This window comes from Saccostrea cucullata, unplaced genomic scaffold (assembly GCF_032062105.1).
Source record: "Saccostrea cucullata isolate Sc308-1 unplaced genomic scaffold, CSIRO_AGI_Scuc_v1 ctg9973, whole genome shotgun sequence".
NCBI lineage: Eukaryota > Metazoa > Mollusca > Bivalvia > Ostreida > Ostreidae > Saccostrea > Saccostrea cuccullata.
The window spans coordinates 285-19,714 of NW_026931878.1; the positions used below are offsets into that span (position 1 = coordinate 285).

At 32.9% G+C, this 19,430-nt stretch overlaps 2 protein-coding genes and 1 long non-coding RNA gene across 3 annotated transcripts; 1 reads left to right on the top strand and 2 right to left on the bottom strand.

Annotated features, from left to right (window-relative positions):
• Positions 1-10,492: 10,492 nt before the first annotated feature.
• Positions 10,493-11,245, bottom strand: LOC134233854 (uncharacterized). Its single transcript, XM_062715905.1, has one exon. It carries the CDS (start codon positions 11,243-11,245, stop codon positions 10,493-10,495), a length of 753 nt encoding a protein of 250 aa, XP_062571889.1.
• A 137-nt stretch (positions 11,246-11,382) lies between these two features.
• Positions 11,383-12,150, bottom strand: LOC134233855 (E3 ubiquitin-protein ligase TRIM45-like). The gene has a single exon (XM_062715906.1). It carries the CDS (start codon positions 12,148-12,150, stop codon positions 11,383-11,385), a length of 768 nt encoding a protein of 255 aa, XP_062571890.1.
• A 2,031-nt stretch (positions 12,151-14,181) lies between these two features.
• On the top strand, positions 14,182-16,976 carry LOC134233857 (uncharacterized). Its single transcript, XR_009985079.1, has 7 exons — positions 14,182-14,339; positions 14,693-14,759; positions 15,044-15,096; positions 15,305-15,413; positions 15,850-15,933; positions 16,389-16,483; positions 16,796-16,976. It is a non-coding gene; the product is annotated as an uncharacterized LOC134233857 (long non-coding RNA).
• The last annotated feature ends 2,454 nt before the right edge of the window (positions 16,977-19,430 follow it).

A 19,430-nucleotide genomic window follows, 5' to 3' on the forward strand; every position in this document is an offset into this window, starting at 1 on the left:
TATTTTCTATACCAGCAACAAGTACTTTTGTACAAATCAATATGTACTGATGAGGAAAGCTCTGTTTGTAGAGCATTTTAAAATTGACACAAATATACGGAATTTGATTCCAATTATTTTGAATCATTCGTGACAAAGTATTGAAAACAGTGACATAGCATCATTTTTGAGGGGGGGGGGGGGGGCTAGCCAGAGAAAGATAATTCAATTCAACTAAAAAAAGTGATAAGCAATGACAAATATCGAAAATTTTTATATATTTGTTGGAGTTGTGGTGGGTAAGAAGCCGACGTCTTTCATTACTATTGTTTCGTCATTTAAATACACTGTATACAATCATATGCTGCATTTCCCTTTATATTCACATAGGTGTCTGAACCGGGGTGAGGGCAAAGTTGGCGGTCTTCAAGCCCCCCTCCCCCACCATTCTTTCAAAGATAGACATAATATAAGCATTGAAATTTGGGGCTTACATTTTTTGTTGGATTAGCCCCCCTCAATTTACGTCCGACTCCTAGGATTTAACAGTACTGCAACACAAAGTATGTGTGTTTGGGGACGGCTGGGTGGGGTTCGATGAATATTTCAGTAGTTCGAAGAGTTGGGTATGAAAAAAAGGGAATCTCGCCTCTTCCTAATGTTACGTACCATGCAAATCCGCGTATTGCAATCAAATAAAATGCAGCAAACCTTTGATAATCGACTATTTTAGCTTCTATCTACGAAATTAAAATCTGAACATGAAAACTGATTATTGCATTGTAACAATTGTTCATGATTTTGAATCCTAATTTGTAATTGTGTTTGTGCCAATGAATATTTGTATATATTCGAATACATGTACATGTAGTCAGTTTATTCCACAACAGGTCTCTACAAAGTTTTTGAAAACCATGTACAGATAAGAGAGAGGGGCGATGCAATACAACAATTAAAAAGCTGTTACTTTTAAGTTAGCAAGTAATAAATACATACTTAGGGTTTTAGGTGTTTCTTTTGAAGTATTTAAGCTAAGTTTCTTACAACTTTCGGTTTGTCTTTCTTCACCCTTGAAGCTTGTTATCAGCGAAAGAAGGATATGGAGATGATGAACAGTATTCAATCTCAAAGTCCATAAAATAAGAGCAAAGCTAACATAGACCCCCGAAACATCAGAGGTAGAATCAGGTGTGTCATAGTTACCTGACAAACACAATTTCTGTGTCAATCATGGCTATCTGTAGAAGCAAAGCTATGCGATATATGTAAATAAAGGGGATATGCGAAATATAACAACAATCGCTGGCACTGGAAACAAATTGAAAGTGTGGGGGCGGGGGGACTAAGTGAAAGAGAAATGATAATTTCTAACCTACAATATACTCAGTAACTTGACAAAAAAAAAAAGAAAAGAAAATGTGGTCCATTGTCAAAACACAAAAATCCTATTTCGTGAAGAAAGTGGCGGGGATCGAACTTCTTAACCACTTACCCTTTTTTGACCTTAATTAAATGCTACGTGCCTGTTGAAAGTGAGGAGGGGGTGTCTAAGCCTACGCCCCTCAATAATATTAAGAACTCGGAAAAGTTCAGAAGATATTGTCATAGTTTCTAGAAAACATTTGTTTACAAGGACCGGGGACTTAGAAATTTTGTCAGGACAGAACATTTATTGGGATATCTTTATATAATAGATTATTTTTATTTCTAGGATGAAAGGATATGTAAAGGAAATAATCATTGAAAAATATTTGACAAGCAAAGACGGAGAATGGATAAGTGGATGTCAAAGCTAAAAATAATTCTTATTTCAAACACAGAATACCTATGATTTAAACTAAGACCACTTTGCTCCTTTCTCCAAACTACTATTTAGGTCTTTTGCTCTTCTGTCAATTTTCATGGCTAGATACAAATATTTTAAGTGCTAACATAATTTGTCTTTTTTTATGACAGAAATGCATAGACATTGATTAAGAAGGAATATATTGAGCGAGTGGAAGGACAGAAGGACACCTACAGTTATCTGGCCTGAGTATCACTGGCTTCTATCTTAATGTACAATATTATAACAAAACAGGAGTTACCGCCCCTAGGTGATGTAATCACCACATGTTTATATCAGCTGATTGACACCCCAGCTGTGTGCCACACCCACCTGGAACTCCCAGTTTTTTGTTTGATGTTCGTTATGAGATAATCACTGCTTTATCTGACCCTCCCTGTGTCTTTATCTGACCCTCCCTGTGTCTTTAATACAGAGGGAGGAATATCATTTGATATCTGTTATCAGAGGGGACCTAGGTTCCTCGGTGAGCAATTGTACAAAGAAATACTATTTTTTGACTTCACGCTGTACTTTTTTACTTTCTGAAGTGCAGATGATTTCTGTAGACTTTGGTGCCGTCAGTTCTGACTCCCAGGAATTTGTTCTGGGGGAGATAAAAATAGATAAAGTCTTGCCACAGAAACTTCAGCGACTGAATCTGTGCATTATTGATTCTGTGCATTAAGTATGTATATTGTCGGACATACAGATTTGACATAATTTCTTTTTGTTAATCTAATTTTAATTGTAATCATAGTTAACATAGCATATTGTTTTTAAGCCATGTTTGAAAAGTGAGAAATTATAAATGTGCTTTGCCTTGTGATAATATGTATAGCTCACTGTGTTATATTTATATGTATGAAGGCAGGGAAGAAACGCACATGTAACAACATGATTATTTTAAAAGAACACAATTCAAGCCCATGAAGAAACTCTCCGTTCTTGAATTGATTTTGGTGGTTTTTCATGTTGCTTCATAAAATGTAGATGTTTTCGATGATGAAAGAATGTACATGTACTTATTCATTGATTTATGATAAAAAAGTGAAGGTACAGTTTTATCCAAACAGTGAAGTTGAGGGAATAAACACTTTGCTAAGTATCTGCTAACAAGACTATCTTTAGTTTTTTTAAATAGATAAAACATCTCTGCTTTCTTTTATTTAGTATCCACTATAAACAGTAACAAACTCAGTATTTTACTACTCAGTATCAAGAGAAGGCTGTTCTTTACATTTCATTATTATTAGCTGCATAAATTTTATTGGGTCTTCACTCCTTTATAAGGAAAAGAAGGTTATGTCCCTTTCTGAAGAAAACTTAGCATACACGCCATATACATTTTAAAAGTTTTTTCCCTAAATTTTTAACAAAAGACTGAAAATGCAAAAATGTATCTAACATTAAAAAAAACCCAACAAATCCTTAATTGACTGTGAGAAATTTTTGGAATAAAAGAGGTCTATCGGATATTTAGAATGTTTTAAATCATATTTTCCGATGTAGCTCATGCTGAATATTTGTCCAATATTGGTTTTCTTTTTTATTTTAACATTGCATATATAAAAAAAGGATTAGAAATGTGTCAACAAAAACAGTTTTCTTCACCAGTAAGCATGAATATTAAAAGAAAACAATGAACTTTGAGCCTTGCATGCATGAAAAGTATCTCTTTCTATCTGTGTTATAAGACTTAATTAACTGATGAAATTTCAAATTGACTTTTATTCGATAAATACAGATTTATATTTCATAGACAGTATCACACTTGACTTTTATAAGTACAGATTTATATTTCATAGACAGTATCACACTTGATTGATCTGTTACAATATTTTCATGTTCTGATTGTGAAAGGACTGATTAATTTGATTTAGAATGTCACAGATATTAAATTTGCATTATAGAATGATGTCAATAAACTGTTGGCTTCTTCATCTTATCTCAATTAATGTACAATGATCCCCAGGGGTAGGAGGGGGTCACAATGGGGATCAATGTATTACATAAATGTAATGAAATACATGTATAGGGAAAATATTCGTTCTCAGGATTAGCAAAGGCATTAGTTATTTTAAAAAAATGAAGCATCCTCAAGTTGCGTATATTCAAGTTTGTTCAAATCATGACCTCCTAGGGGCTGTAATTTCATCACAACATGTATTGGTAATGATCCTCTAAAAACTAATGTCCAAATAACGTACTGTATCTCACTTCTATTCTTGATGACCGTGTAGTGTAGGGCAGAGTTGTGAGAATTCCATCGGCATCGAAAGCAATTTTTTTAGCTCACCTCAACGAAGTAGGGAGAGCTTATGTAATACCCTCGGCATCGGCGTCCCTGGTTAAGGTTGCTTTTTGGAGCAGTTTTTTTTTTAAGTACTTCTATGTCCTATATTGATTAGACATGCATGGAAGACTTTTCTAATGTGTTTTATTGTACCAGTCAAAGTTTCAGATGTTGCAGTTTCAGCAAAGTAATGACCTGGTATTGATTAATGTTTTGGAGCAGGTTAACATTTTTGGTGCAATTTTCAGTGCAGGTCTCATTTCCAAGTAACTATGATCACTATAGTGACCAAACTTGCATGGATAATACATATAAAGATGCATACTTCCAGACTTGCTTCAGATGCTGAATCTGACCTTTATTTTCCGGTTGAGTGAATATGTTAATGTTTTTGGTGCAGGTTTCATTTCAAAAGATATTATGAGCCCTATAATGACCAAACTTGCATGCATTGTACATCTCAGGATGCATACTATCAGACTTACTTCGGATGCTGACCTTTATTTTCCAGTTGAGTGAACAGGTTAAAGTTTTTGGTGAGGTTTCATTTCAAAGTTACTATGAGCCCTATAATGACTAAACTAGCATGGATGGTACATCTTAGGATACATACTACTTGACTTGCTTCAGATGCTGAATCTGACCTACATTTTCCAGTTGAGTGAGTAGGTCAAAGTTTTTGGTGCAGGTTTCATTTCAGTTACTATGAGCCCTATAATGACTAAACTAGCATGGATGATACATCTTACGATTCATACTACCAGACTTGCTTTGGATGCTGAATCTGACCTACATTTTCCGGATGAGTGTACATGTTAAAGTTTTTGGTGCAGGATTCATTTCCAAATAACTTAGAGCTCTTTGATAACCAAACTTGCATGGATTATATATCTAAGGGCGCATTCTACCAGACTGGCTTCGGATGCTGAATCTGAACTATAATTTCTGGATTAGTGAACAGGTTAGTTTTTTTATACAGGTTTCATTTCCAAGTAACTTTGAGATCTATGTTGAGCAAACTTGCATGGATGATATATCTTAAGATACACACTAATGGACTTGCTTCAGATGCCGAATTCGACATACATTTTCCAGATAATCAAATGGGCCAGGTAAAAGTTATGGGTGCAGGTCTATAATCAAGAAACTATAAGGATTATATAAACCAAACTTGCACAAAGGATGCATCAAGGTATAAAAAACTGTCAAACTTGCTTCAGATGCTGGATTTTAATTATGTTTTCATGATGATGATCTAGTTTGAAGTTTTTATATAGGTCTATTCCATAGTATCAAATCAAAATTGCATAAATTTAGCATTTTTGGATGTACACATTTTGTTGGTTAACTTTGCCGTACTTAAAGACAACATTCGTTGAGGGGAACTCTTGCCTAGATAGCCGAGCGGTCTAACGCGCTGTTCCTGTACAGTTAGGAGACAAATTCCAAAGGTCGAGAGTTCAACCCCGGGCTGGAGCGGAAGTGAGTATCCTTATAAAAGTGAATTTCTTTGTGCTTTCTATATTAATATTTCTTCACTTAGGACAGTTATATTAGTTTAAGAGTTGTTGTAAATTGTGCTTTATAAATTAATTTCATCACAACATGAATTGGTAACTATCCTCTAAAACTAATGTCCGAATAACTGTACGAGGGACGTTCGATAAATAATGTCATTAGCTAGATGACATAGAACATCGAAGTCATATGACATTTAGCTTGACTTTCTCTCATTGTTGAATCTTTAATGAATTGTTAACAGTTTATATGACCACTTTTCATCGCATTATTTCATTGTGGGAAGCTGGAAAACAAGGGCTATTCGAGACACTGCATTGAAAATGAATGGTCAAGAATCAGTAAACAAGAGTAAAATTGAACGCGTCAATAAAGCAACTGTAAAACTTAATATCCCAAACATATATTAACTGAAATATGTGAAATTTACAGCAACCAATGTCTGTTTTATAGACACATGAACAAGTAGACTTCAATGAACAAAAATTATATAATGGCATCAAAAATGGGTATCGTCCTTGCAACAATGATTTACAACAACCAATGTAAATTTGCGAAAATTCAACAAATTATCACTGATAATGTTTTATTGACATTAAGACTCGTAGCAAAATTGATAAAAATCACTTTGGGATACGTTCACAATGTTCTAAAGGAACATTTGATGGTAAAAAACTGTAATACTCAAAGGTCACCCTTTACTTTGTAAAAAGAGTGAAAACGACAGCGTGTAGGAAAATCTAAACAATTATTTTAAGAACATCAAAAATTGTATTTATCCACGTTTTTCTGAACTTCACACAGTTAATGAAACTTGAATCCTTTTTGCTTTAAACCCTCAAAACAAATTTACAATAAGATGCACTTGACAAAACCGCAAAGGCCTAAGAGGAGCAAAGAATTGCAAGAGCACAAAAACAGTTTTATATGCTATTTTCTTAAATGTAAGCGGTCTTGTTGTTCAAATTCATATTCGGGGAGGAAGTTCAATTTCTGGAGGAGTAAAAAAAAACAACAAATTTTTGGCAAAAAAAAGGTTTATGAGAGCAATGAAACAGAATGAGGAATTCACTATATTAAATGTCTTCATGACGGCATCCAAACCCACAGGCCATGAAGAGTAAAGGAGTTTTGGGTGTAAACAATAAGTTAATGTTTTGTCACACCAACAAAATTTGCCGGATCTTTCAACTTTTGATTTGTATCATTTCCCAAACTTAGAAAAACATCTATCAGAAAGAAAAAAATTAGTACAGCAAATCATAGGATCGGCCATATTCCAGTATACGAAGGGTCAAACTCAAAAATGTGTTCTTAAACCAATTAGAAATTGAATGAAAATGTTACGGACATGTGTTTTAATTAAAAGAGAATATTTTAGTTAAATCATTAAGACTAAATCATAGAAAAGCGTTTTTTTTGTTTCATTTCGAGCCCTAATGACATTATTTATTGAACGCCCCTCGTATCTCATTTCTATTATCAATGACCGTGTATTTTAGGGCAGCGTTGTGAGAATTCCATCGTCATCGAAAGCAATTTTTTAAAGAGAAGTGCCACACCAACTTTTTATTTTATAGATCTCTAAGTCAACCTTTTAAAACAATTGTTTCAGCTTTGAAAGACCGACATAAGCTCTCAATTATTTTATATAATTTTTTTTTCTATTTTTTCAAAGAAAATGAAAAAAAATCATTTACATCCAAATTAAATGCTTTGTTGTAAAAATTTTGCTGTAAATGAATGCATCACATGAATACCCAATAAAATATGTAAAAAGAAGCCGCAAAGATATTAAAAAATTTTAAATAAAAAATATTTATGAAAATAAAACACATAATTTGTGAATTTTTTTAAACTTGTGGATAAAATCTTCTTAAAACCAGTCACAACTGGGGAAATCATGTTCATTAATCATATTTAAAAAAGAAATTGAAACGAAATGGCCAAATTTTAGAGAATTTTTTTTTTTCAATTTTGGCCAATCCCGATCAAAATTTAACCGATCCCAACCATTATTTTACAATTATTGGAAATAAATATAACATTTTCCCAAGAACACTAGCATGATTAGATGTAATAAGGGTTAAAATATTATTGAACTTGACAATAAAATAGATTTCTTCATTAAAATACATAAAGAGGCAATAAATTAGCATTTTATTCATTTTGTGTTAATTTTGATTGGGATCACTTTAATTTTGATCGGGTTAGGTCCAGATATTAAAAAAATAATTTCTCGAAAATTTCTCAATTTCGATTCAATTGTGACTAGTTTTATGGTGTTTTTATCCATAGGTTTAAAAAATATTCACAAATAATGTGTTTTATTTTCATAAATAATTTTTTATTAAAAAGAAATTAAAACGTCTTACCAGCCTTTCTGTACATATTTTATTAGATATTCATATGATGCATTCATTTACAGCAAACTTTTAACTTGAAAACAACTTATTTAAGGAATGAAGCTTATTTCAACTTATGTTATCCGATATAACATAACTTGGGGCAGTTTACGCTTTATAAACCGCGAAGCGGTTTATAAAAAAGCGTAAACTTATAATTCAATTCTAGTGTAGACAATGAGTCAATATTTCCTCCGGAAAAAAACTTCAAATTGAGCATTAATTTAAAAGTAACGTCAAGCGGAGTAATACATTTTTGACGTTACTCATTTTGACGTAGGCAAGTTATGTTATCCAAAATATTATATGTTCCTCTGAATGATATAGCCAATGAAATTGCTTGATACAAGAAGGATATGGAAATAACGAACAGTATTCAATCTCAACGTCCATTAAACAAATATACAAAATAAGAGCAGAGCAAACACGGACCTCCGAAACATCAGAGGTGGGATCAGGTGCCATGGAGGAGTGAGCATCCCCTGCCGACCGGTCACACCCGCCGTGTGCTCGTTGTCATAATCAGGAAATAGCGGAAAAAATCCGTGGTCAATTCAGTGTATAAATAATGGACTAACAATTGGTATGAAAAACGTCAGTCAGCATTTTATTCAATAATAAATTGTATTTGCTGACAAGGTCATTGTATCGACCATAGAATTTACGAAATGATGACTTTAAACGAGACTGCTGATATTCTTGTTTTATCAACTTGCTTGTCAATAATTTACCTCGTTTAAGAAATTGTTCATACGTAGAGCATGTTCTTGCGTATCGAATCAACTGAGATATAAATACTCCGTATGCAGGTGATTAAGGTATATTGCTGCATAAGTAAGGGAAGTTGACGATAGAAAAGTTAAAGTCATCACGTTTATCATATAGCTTGGTTGATAGATTACCATAAATGTCTTTTTCAAGTAAAATATCCAAGTATGAAGCAGAAGTGTCGGACTCTGTGGTATCTTTTATCTCAAGCTCACCAGGATAAATCGTGTCGACGTAGGAATGGAAATTATCATTATTAATTGACAATACGTCGTCGATATATCTAAATGTCGAGTTGAAGGCCACAGCAAGTGTTTTCTTCTTTCCACGCAAAAGATTTTGCATAAATTCTGCTTCATATGAATATAAAAATAAGTCTGCTAATAACGGAGCGCAATTTGTTCCCATGGGAATTCCAATAGATTGTTGGAATACCTGGTCTCCAAAAACCACATAGATATTGTCAAGCAGAAACTCAAGCATCTTCTTGATGTCAACTTCAGAGTACTTATGTGTGCAATCAGAATCTGTTTTAACAAAATAATTCTTCAAATGACCAATGACGAGGTAAGTAAACTTACGAGTTCCATTTTTGTTGAAGAAGCAGCTGTCAATGATATCAAAAAGCCTGGATTTTAATTTGTCGTGGGGAATTGTTGTGTATAAAGTTGAAAAGTCGTAAGTTTTTATGCTGTTGATTTTTTTAAAGTCTTGTGATTTCAAATTGTCCAAAAATTCTTTAGAATTTTTAAGTATCCACATCTGATTTACACCACTTCTTGAATATATAGTTGTACAGTACTCTTGAAGTTTTTCCTTCACTACTGTCAATATTTTAGTGAGAAGTAACGAAAGAGGCTTGGTTGAACATTTACTGGAACCTGCAATGTATCTTTGTTTGTAAGGATTCTTAAATTATTTGGAAATAAATATTTTTTTTTACTTTCTTTGAAAAAATACAAAAAAATCATATGAAATAATTATGAGCTAATATCGGCCTTTCAATGCTGAAACCATTGTTTAAAAAGGATGACTGAAAAATCTAAAAAACAAAAAGTTGGTTTGGCATTCCACCTTAACTTGCCTAGGAAGCCGAGCGGTGTAACTCGCTGTTTCTGTACTGCTAGGAGACAGATTCCGTAGGTCGAGAGTTCAACCCCGGGCTGAGGCGGAAGTGAGTATCCTTATAAATGTGCTCTCTGTCTCTCTCTCTCTCTCTCTCTCTCTCTCTCTCTCTCTCTCTCTCTCTCTCTCTCTCTCTCTCTCTCCATTGGTTATACAGACTTGAAAGCATCCTCAGAGAATTTAAGCCTCCCTTCCCCTCTCCTCTGTACACTTTTCAACACTGAACTGATTTGTTCGTTTTTGTGCAGATGAGCTCTGTCGCCAATTGGCCTCTTGTTTCTTTTTGATTAAATAAACTTTACAACAAATTCTGAAGTCGTTTGATTGCAGGATCTAACATCCTTAAATACCGGTACTTCAATGCGTACATGTATTTGATCCCTGCTTTATTCAAGTACATCTTTCAATTTTATCACAAACATAAAAAAAAAAAAATTCTTGTACAGGTACTTTGATACTTCTATAAATTTTAAAATCCTCAGTTGGTACAAAAGATAAAAATTATTTAAAATTGTAATTTTGATATCTTTGATAAACGCATGTTAAAACATTTCTTTAGGAGTAAATGTTTGATGTTTATTTCATGTAATGGATAACTTTTACTTCCCTTGAATCATACAACCCTACCCACAACCTCCCCTCACTGTCTACACTCAGTCCAGTAGGATCCTCTAGTCCACAATTATCCACACACCTCAGGAACTGTCCATTCTGATCAAGGATGTGTAAACAGTCATTGAATTCATCAGTCACAATGATGTGTCCCAAGGAATCTGTCACTATTTGACCAGAACCAAATGATTGCTTTTCCCCTGGAGGTTTGTTTTTGTATCGGAATCTGACTTTTCCTGTCCTGTCCACCACTACCACTGCTGTAGCATTGATATCAGAGGCCACTATGTCTCCATTGTTGTTCTCCACCACATACATTGGATATTTACCTCCTTGATAGATTGGATTACCATGTTCATCTTTTTCTATTTCTTGTGCCACTCTCTGTCCCTGATAACGGACTAATTTATTATGACCAAAATCAGTATTAACCATACCAACTACGATGTCCCCTGACCTGGTACAACATAGTCCTGATGGATACCAGCCCCTTGGTGTGGTGACAAGTTTCTTTGTCTTCCCACTTCTGACAATGTTCACAGTCCTATTGATATAATCACTGTATATCAGTTCCCCCTGTTTGGTCACTTTAATATCAGCAGGGAATTTCTTACATGTACTGGTGACAATGTCTTGTACAGCTCCATGTATGTCCACACATGTTATCATTTTGTCTCTACCACTAACCCAAGCTTTATCTGATCCTACACAGGCCATTTTAAGTAAGTTTTTAACATTTGTTGGAATGTTTGCAATCACTTTGGCTTCTTTTAATAATTCATTAACAGATAAAAAGGAGACTTTATCTGTCAGACTGGATAGTGATGTCTGTGTCAGTGTAGCCTTGTTTTCTCCTAATCTATGCTGAGTTCTCTTCCTTGGACTGTGTTTGTTTGAAGAGAGGGCAATGGTAAATCAGGTATTTGTGGAATGATCCTGTATTCTTTCAGTTTGGATTGGTAGTTGTTGACATCAGACACTTTGTTGGACTTCAGGATTTCTTTGTTTTCTTCAACAGTTTGGCCCATAATGGAATTCTGACTTCTGAGTTTGGACTGGCAAGATTTTAGATTTGTAATATGATGATCTCTGAGTGACTGGATCAGGGATTCCATTTTGTTGAAGATGTTGTCCACCTCTTGGTGCCATTGTTTTCTTTGATCAGTTGCCTGTTTCTGTAAATTTGTATAATGAATCATGGATTTGGAAATTTTGTTTTCAGTGTCTGAATCTTGTGTTGTGGTCTTCAGGATAATGCCCTCAATTTCTCCAGTTTCTTGTTTAATTTTTTCTCTCTTCAAAGCTATGATTTTATCTAGGTCATCGAAAGCATGGCTTTTATGTTGACCAGTGAGACATTTGATGCAGACTGGGACATCACACTGTTGACAGTGGGCCTCACATCTCTGGTGGGAATGAGATGTACACTGAGGGAACACAAGCTGTACTGTACGCTTTGTGAAAGGAACAATGTCATGCTTCATGGACTTGAGGCTCTTGATATGTTTGTTGATGCAGTCTTCATACAGACCGATTTGGCAGCTGTTACAAAATTGTTGGACAGGTTTGACACAAAGGTCACAGGTTATGAGTTCCTGTGCCTGGCTGGTAGCAGTGGCCATTTCTTTTCCTACATTGCAGTTATATCTGAAAAATAACAAGATAATTAAAATAAAGAAGCAATGTATATAATTTGTTATTTTTTAAGTCAATGCCGGTATGTGTGACAGACGTTAAGTTTAATACTACAAATTAAGTTTAGTACTACACTGACAATTACAGTTAGGAAATTAAAAAACAACCGACTTTGTTTGAATCATTAAAGGGACTGCTTCATCAGATGTGTAAAAAATACAGCATATATATATCACTATTAAAATGATCTAGTCAAAAATACATACTCATAGTTTCTGTTGAAGTATTTCAGTTAACCATTCTTACAACTTTCGGTTTGTCTGTCTTCTTTCTGGTAATTTGGTGTCATGTGACAAGTGTTTAACAGTTACCTGACAAACAAATTTTCTGTGTCACGTATATGTAACACAAAGGTTAACTGTAAAACAAAAATATGTGTATATTGGGGATATGCGAAATATAAAAACAATACCTCTAAATATAAAGAGAATAATCGAAATTCAAATAGAATTAATTTATATATAGCAAATTAGCAGCAACATATCCCAATTTATATTAATGAGGTAAATGCGATTTATTTGTGAAGAGAAGATTTTTTCATTGCGTGAATTCTATCGAGGCTTAAAATCTAGTCAATATTTGATTGAAATTCTAGTAACGCCTTGCTGCAGATCAATTTTAACAAACGTTTTCTATTCAATTTTTAAAGGACTCAAAAAGATATACAAGATATTGCTATAGTTTTTAGGGGACTGCCGTTTAAATTCTAGAAACGGGGGGGGGGGGGGGGGGGGCATTTTGTCAAGTCAGATTATTCATTGACATGTCTTTACATAACAAATTGTTTTTACTTTTAGAATGAAATTAGATATTAAGAATAAGACGTAAATTTAGAATTTATAGAATAATAGGGTATAAAATGGAGTTTCTATCGTCCTTCAACCCCGCCCCCATCCTGACGAAGAGGTAGGAATCTTTTTATTTAAAAATGCCACCAAATTTTCATTAATTCCCAATTATCTCCCTTTGAATAAGAGCGTGACCTTCGTTTGAACAAACTGGAAACCCCTTCACCCAAGGATACTTTGTGGCAAGTTTGATTGAAATTGGCCCAGCGGTTCTTGAGAAGAAGTCGAAAATGTGAAAAGTTTACAAACAGACGGACAGACAGACAGCTAGATAGACCGACGCCAGACAAAATGTGATCAGGAAAGCTCAATTGAGCCTTCGGTTTAGGTGAGCTAAAAAGTGGTATGTTATAGCTGAAGTCACTGTGATATTTAGACGTCCGTTGCTGCTGGAAAGATTTTATAAAATATGTAGCTGTGTGCATGCGCATGGCTTGCCAAAATGCCTCTTCTTATCTTTACATTTAATTTCATTATAGGATCTTGATAGTCCAGATTTAACAGGTCGGAGAGAATACTCGAAATCGGGTATTATCCTTGAAATCGCGTATAATACTCGATATAAGCACTGCATGAAAAGTCGCGTTTAATATAATTTAATAAATTCGTTTACTCCAGTAAATTTCTTGTATTGAATTTAATTTATGTATAACGGTACATTTTACATGAAATATATTGTGATATAATTAAATACAGTTTTCGAATAAGTATAATCATATTTAATGCAAAATACGTCGAGAATAATATAGTTTAATTGAGATAATTATACGTCCCGTTTAAGAATATCGACATGTAAAAGTAAATATGCTTATAGGCTACTTAAAGTTTAAGTACATTTTTGGTATTTTGAATATGTCATAAATAATTCTTTATACCTAGAGTAAACTTATGTTGAAACATTTTTGAAAAAAAAATATCTAGGCACCCTATTCATTTTAATTTATTTATTTCTCATTTTTATTTATTTAAACCTTATGTAGATTTTTCAAAACTGTGGAATATAACTTAGTTTTTTCTCTATCGACTACCACTGTAGTACAATTACATTGGGATCGAAGTCGGGCTCGAAAAGCAATTTATTTAAAAACAACACACCGCGCCGAAATTCAATTTTTTGGAGAGTTCCACGCAGCCATGTTGAATTTGATAATGATGTTGTACGGGAGGAAGGGGCGAAAGAGAGTTACTCGAAAAGGAGAAGCATGATAAACTTTGGATGGAATTTATGTTTTAACAGAAGATGAAGACATTTACGATCCTGTTTAGCGGTAGGAACAATGTACAAAATTTTATCATGTGTCCTTGAATGAATAATTGCCTCTGCTACTGATAATGTTACTGTTCCTTAGTCTGGGCTGTACACATAAAATGCCTGGCAGTAAAAACGTTTGGGCAAGCCCTATTTACATTTTGTAATAATTATTTAACACTTTTAACCATCTTACTTAAAGATGGATTTTGGGATTGGTTTCAGAATTTTTGTCACTAAAGTGTTCCTCTGTTCAGCATTTACAGAGAGTGTTGTACAATGTAATAAATTATAAAGGGTAATTAATTATTTATTTATTTCTTAATGCCTACTCAAGAATATATTGAGCACTTATTTTGATTATTTAAATAGTTGCAGTGTGGACTGTGCCTGAGATGATTCCCCATAACGCCGGCTATGTAGACAGCTTGTGAAAATGGTGAGAACCATACCGCTCAAATTTTCTATTATCACAAATAATATAAAATGTTTTATTAACTTGTATCTTTATGCATAAGAGTATAAAAAATATTGCAACAACTTGAAATGCTATATACCAAGTAGACAATACAAGGTTTATATTCTTATTTTCCTTATCCTAAAAATACAATAGCAATGGATTCTGAGCTATGCATAATTTTTTTACGTTAAATACGTAAGCATGAATTATTAAAAATAGCTATCACATTCTATGATGCACAATTATGCATGCATTATTTACAGGAATCCAAATGCTCACAAGAAATGACAAAAGCAGTATGAAGATTAACACAACGGTAAGATTTCTTAAATTTTCTGATAAGATCAATAAAATCACATGAATTGATTTATTTTAGCTCACCTGAGCCATTTTAAGACCCGAGCGAGTTTTCTGTTCTGTGTCTGGTATTCGTCGGTCATCTATAAACTTTTCAAATTTTTACATTCATGAGAATTATTCCTAGTTTGAATAAAAATCCCTGCAAGATACATCTTTTCTTTCAGAAATTGTGCCAGAAAAGTTTGAAGTAGCTATGGGAATGATCAACATTGAACTTGCTGAGGCTCTCTTCCTGAAAGTGACTTGACCAGATATTTGGCTACCCAGTATGAGGTACAAACTAATCATTTGTTGTACAACTTATTGTGTATGAGATTGCCACCATTTACTGGAAGTTTGCATTTGTTGTCCACTTAAAAAACTTGCTATCTACAGTGTAAGTTGTTAATATATTTTACTTTATGTTAAATCACTTGTTCATTATCCCAATAACTTGCATGTTAAATGCTGTAGATGCTTACCTTTGCATTTAAGTTTACACTTAAGTTCCATGTGTTCCGAGTATGTACACCCATTTCATATCATGTTTTGTCGTCTCTAAATTTAATATAATACATATCATAATATGTACTAGATCACAAAGTTTGAGGATTTTATTATTGTATGAATGTTATCTACTTGCTTTATATCATAAATACATCTGTTTGTATATTTTTTCTACGAGATGCCATACCTGCTTTTAATTTTTCATATTTTTTTTTATCCATAGTATCTTTCTGCTACATTAAATAAAATATCGTGGAGGAACACGAAGAAAAGGGCTGCGCACCTCAACATATTCAAGGTCAAGCAGGTAAATACATTGGTAAATTGCTAAAAAAAAAATGGCAAAAAGTCACCAGTCCCCAATTTACATGTACTTCCACAAATTGTGCAGCTTGCTGCTGTGAAACTATATATATGTGTGTATTAATATGATAAATGCTGTAAATGCTATTCTTTGCATTTTCCAACACTTTGTAAATCTTCAAATTCCATGTGCTCGGACTACGGTACCATTATGTATGTTTCATATCATATTTTGTCGTCTATAAATTTGATCTATACATATAATTATAATTTTTTTTTATGCAATTCACTTAACTAGATGACACAGAGAATTTTTTTCATTGCGTAAAATGTTATCTTCTTGCTGTAGTCATGTTAGTCATAAGTATACCCTGTTTGTATATTTTTTCTCCTTTTTTGTATATTCTTTCTATGGAGAGCCACACCTGTTATTAATTTTTCATATTTTGTTTATGACAGCTTTTTACCATATCCATAGTATCTTGCTGCTAAATGAAAGAATTAGTGTGGAGGAGCAGAGAAAAGGGCACCTCAACATGTTCAAGGTCAAGCAGGTAAAATGCTCCAAAAAAAAGATGATGAAAAAAATCATTAGACCCAAATTTACACGCTTCGAAATCTGTAGCTCGCTGGCCTGAAATTATAGATAATTATCTGTCTTTATTACCCAGATTTGAAAAATGGCATATCTTTTGTAGTCTTCTGTAAATATTTAATTAAGCAAAATTGAGCTGTGTTTCCTCTAGGTCAAATGATAATTTTAAAATCAACTCAGATTTTGTGTTTACTATTTAATATATGCAATTGCATAAATCCGGAAGCACACATATAATATGTATGGGTATTTATTTTTATGTTTATTGTAGAAATTAGGAGCTAGGGGTGCTTCTCCAGAGCTGAAAACTTCTTGGCATGAAGACAAGAAGAAGCAAGAAAAAGCAGTTTTAAATATTGATTACATCTTCATAGTACAAAAAATGATTCTAAAGATAATACTATCTATGAAATTAGAAAGCTGAAGTTGCGTTCTGATGAATGTGAGAATGTCCTTAAAGAACAGGACACCAAAAGTGCCATTCTCAAATCAAAGCACTCTAAAAGGCAGAGCATAAGAAGAACTAGGACAAATAAAGAATCTAAAAGAGTCAAACCTATGGATGTATTAGTTGAACAGAGATGGGCTAAGAGATGAAATATCTGAGTTGCTACTGTTTTGCACAAACTCAATGTTAGATAAGAAAAATATACCTAGTGTTGTATTTTTGACAGTGAAAGTTTTTTCTTATGCTTCATTACAGATTAAAACTGTTATGTATTTTATTGTTTAAACATTTATTGGTCTGCAATCACATACATTTTAATCTTGATTTATATTTCACATATATGTACAAGTCTAACTTAAATAATAAGTGCATGGACATTATTGTGGAAAAAATAAGACAATCATGATCAAGGGTAGTCTGAAAGAGCTTTGATGGCAGTAAGTTGCAGATCTTGATACCCAAGTAAGAGAAAGGTGGCGTCTCTGACCGATCCTTTTGCTGTTGCTTGTGGGCGAGTGAGGCTTCTCTGCCAGTGGCTTAGTGAGTCATAGATGTAAAAAATAGAATAGGCAAATGAGGTAGAGACATTTCTGAGTAAAAAAGGGGTGAATTGTGATTTTAATAAATATCACAATTGATATTGCAAGAGTAAATAAATGAGAATTGCAAGAGTAAAATATTAATTTGTTTCCTTCCATTTGAAGTAAGAGAGTTTATGAATTATGAGTTATGAAATTGTAATTAAGGCTTAAAAAATTGTTAAATATACTTTTACATATGTTTATACAGGACTTTTTTATGTGCATGTTTCAGAGCTCATTTTTGATATTTTAAAGCAAAGTTGAAAATATCACTTGAAATGTTTTGCATTCCAATGTAGCGTTGATTTAATGAGGATATGTTATATTACAATCATCAAGCAATAAACCTACATGTAGCAGTTGGAACAGAAATGAGCTACATGTATTGTAAACAAATTTAAGCTGCTATTGGTTTGTGTAATTGTGATACTTTTTCCTTATTTTGAATTGACATAACCAAATGATATAAAGGATTTTTTTGGGTCTTGTATTTTTCACAGTCAACATTAAGTATTTTTCAAGTTGAACTTGGATAATTAGTGCATGGACATCTATTGTTGAAATACTTGGGAAACAATATAAGGGTGGTCTAAAAGAGCTTTGCTGGCAGTAAGTTGCAGATCTTGATACCCAAGCAAGAGAAAGGTGATGTCTCTGACCGATCCTTTTGCTGTTACTTGTGGGCGAGTGAGGCTTCTCTGTTAGTGGCTTAGTGTGTCTTATTAAAATGTACATGTAAAAAGAATGGACAACTTTTATTGGCAACTTTTATTCTTTTTATGCAAAGTATGATATAATTTATTGTGGGAAATTGAAAAGCCATTTACAACCCATGCAGAAGTTTTAATAGGGGCAGTTTCAGTCAGATTTTGCAGTCTTTTGGAGTCCAGAATGACTACATTTTTTACCTGTTGTGTTTTAATTTATTGCGGATTGGAATTTTACATACAATACTATTCTTATATTATTATAATTACTTCAGTATATTACTTACTACTGGTATGTAGAAATTTACTCCATTATAATTGAGCTACAATCATGATTGTAAATTTTTTAATTCTGTCTTTTAGGCTTAAATTTGAAATATTTTGTACTTTGTTAGAACTCATTGTTTGTACACTATTGAGATAACATCTAATAAAATTGAATGAGAAATGGATTTGTGTAAGATTGTAAAATACTTGCCAAAAAACCCACAATTGTAAACCATACAAATTATTGATGGAATAAATGTAAAATAAAAATATTATGCAATAATATAATAATGTTAAATTTCATCAAATACAACCTTAAATCTTAATTATATGGGAAGGTTTAATCCGTACATTTTCATCACATATACAAGAGATTAAATAATAGTTTATGAAAGAATAAAATTTGCACGTATTAGTAAGTTTACAATTCTCCGTATATAACTTTATTTTTGGAAGTATTATAAAGTAAAGTGTGAATTTAACAAAAAATAATGAGGTAAAGATCTTTGTTAAATTTTATTAAACGAACAAATTTAATGTGACCGTAAAACTTAATTTTATGGCCATGTTTAATAATAATTATACGTTTTGTATATTAGAGGTATAATAATTGTTTACGGCAGACTAAAATCCGTACGTATTGGTAAGTTTACAATTTTCCAAACTTTATTAAATTTTTTCTTTTAATTTTTCATTAAACTCGTATTAAATGCTAATTATTTTCTAACATTTACGATCCCACAATATGTTATAATATGCATTTAAACATTAAATAATCGCAGCATTTAAATCACATTTAAGGTAAAATTAAACCCGACTTTTCATGCAGTGAAGGGTATCATTGAATCCGCGAAATCGGGTATTCCGTGCAACTTTCTATAAAAAACTAAAGAATAAAGCAAC

Coding starts and splice junctions, on each gene's coding strand:
- LOC134233854 (XM_062715905.1), bottom strand. CDS start 11,245: ATGGCCTGTGTAGGATCAGATAAAGCTTGGGTTAGTGGTAGAGACAAA.
- LOC134233855 (XM_062715906.1), bottom strand. CDS start 12,150: ATGGCCACTGCTACCAGCCAGGCACAGGAACTCATAACCTGTGACCTT.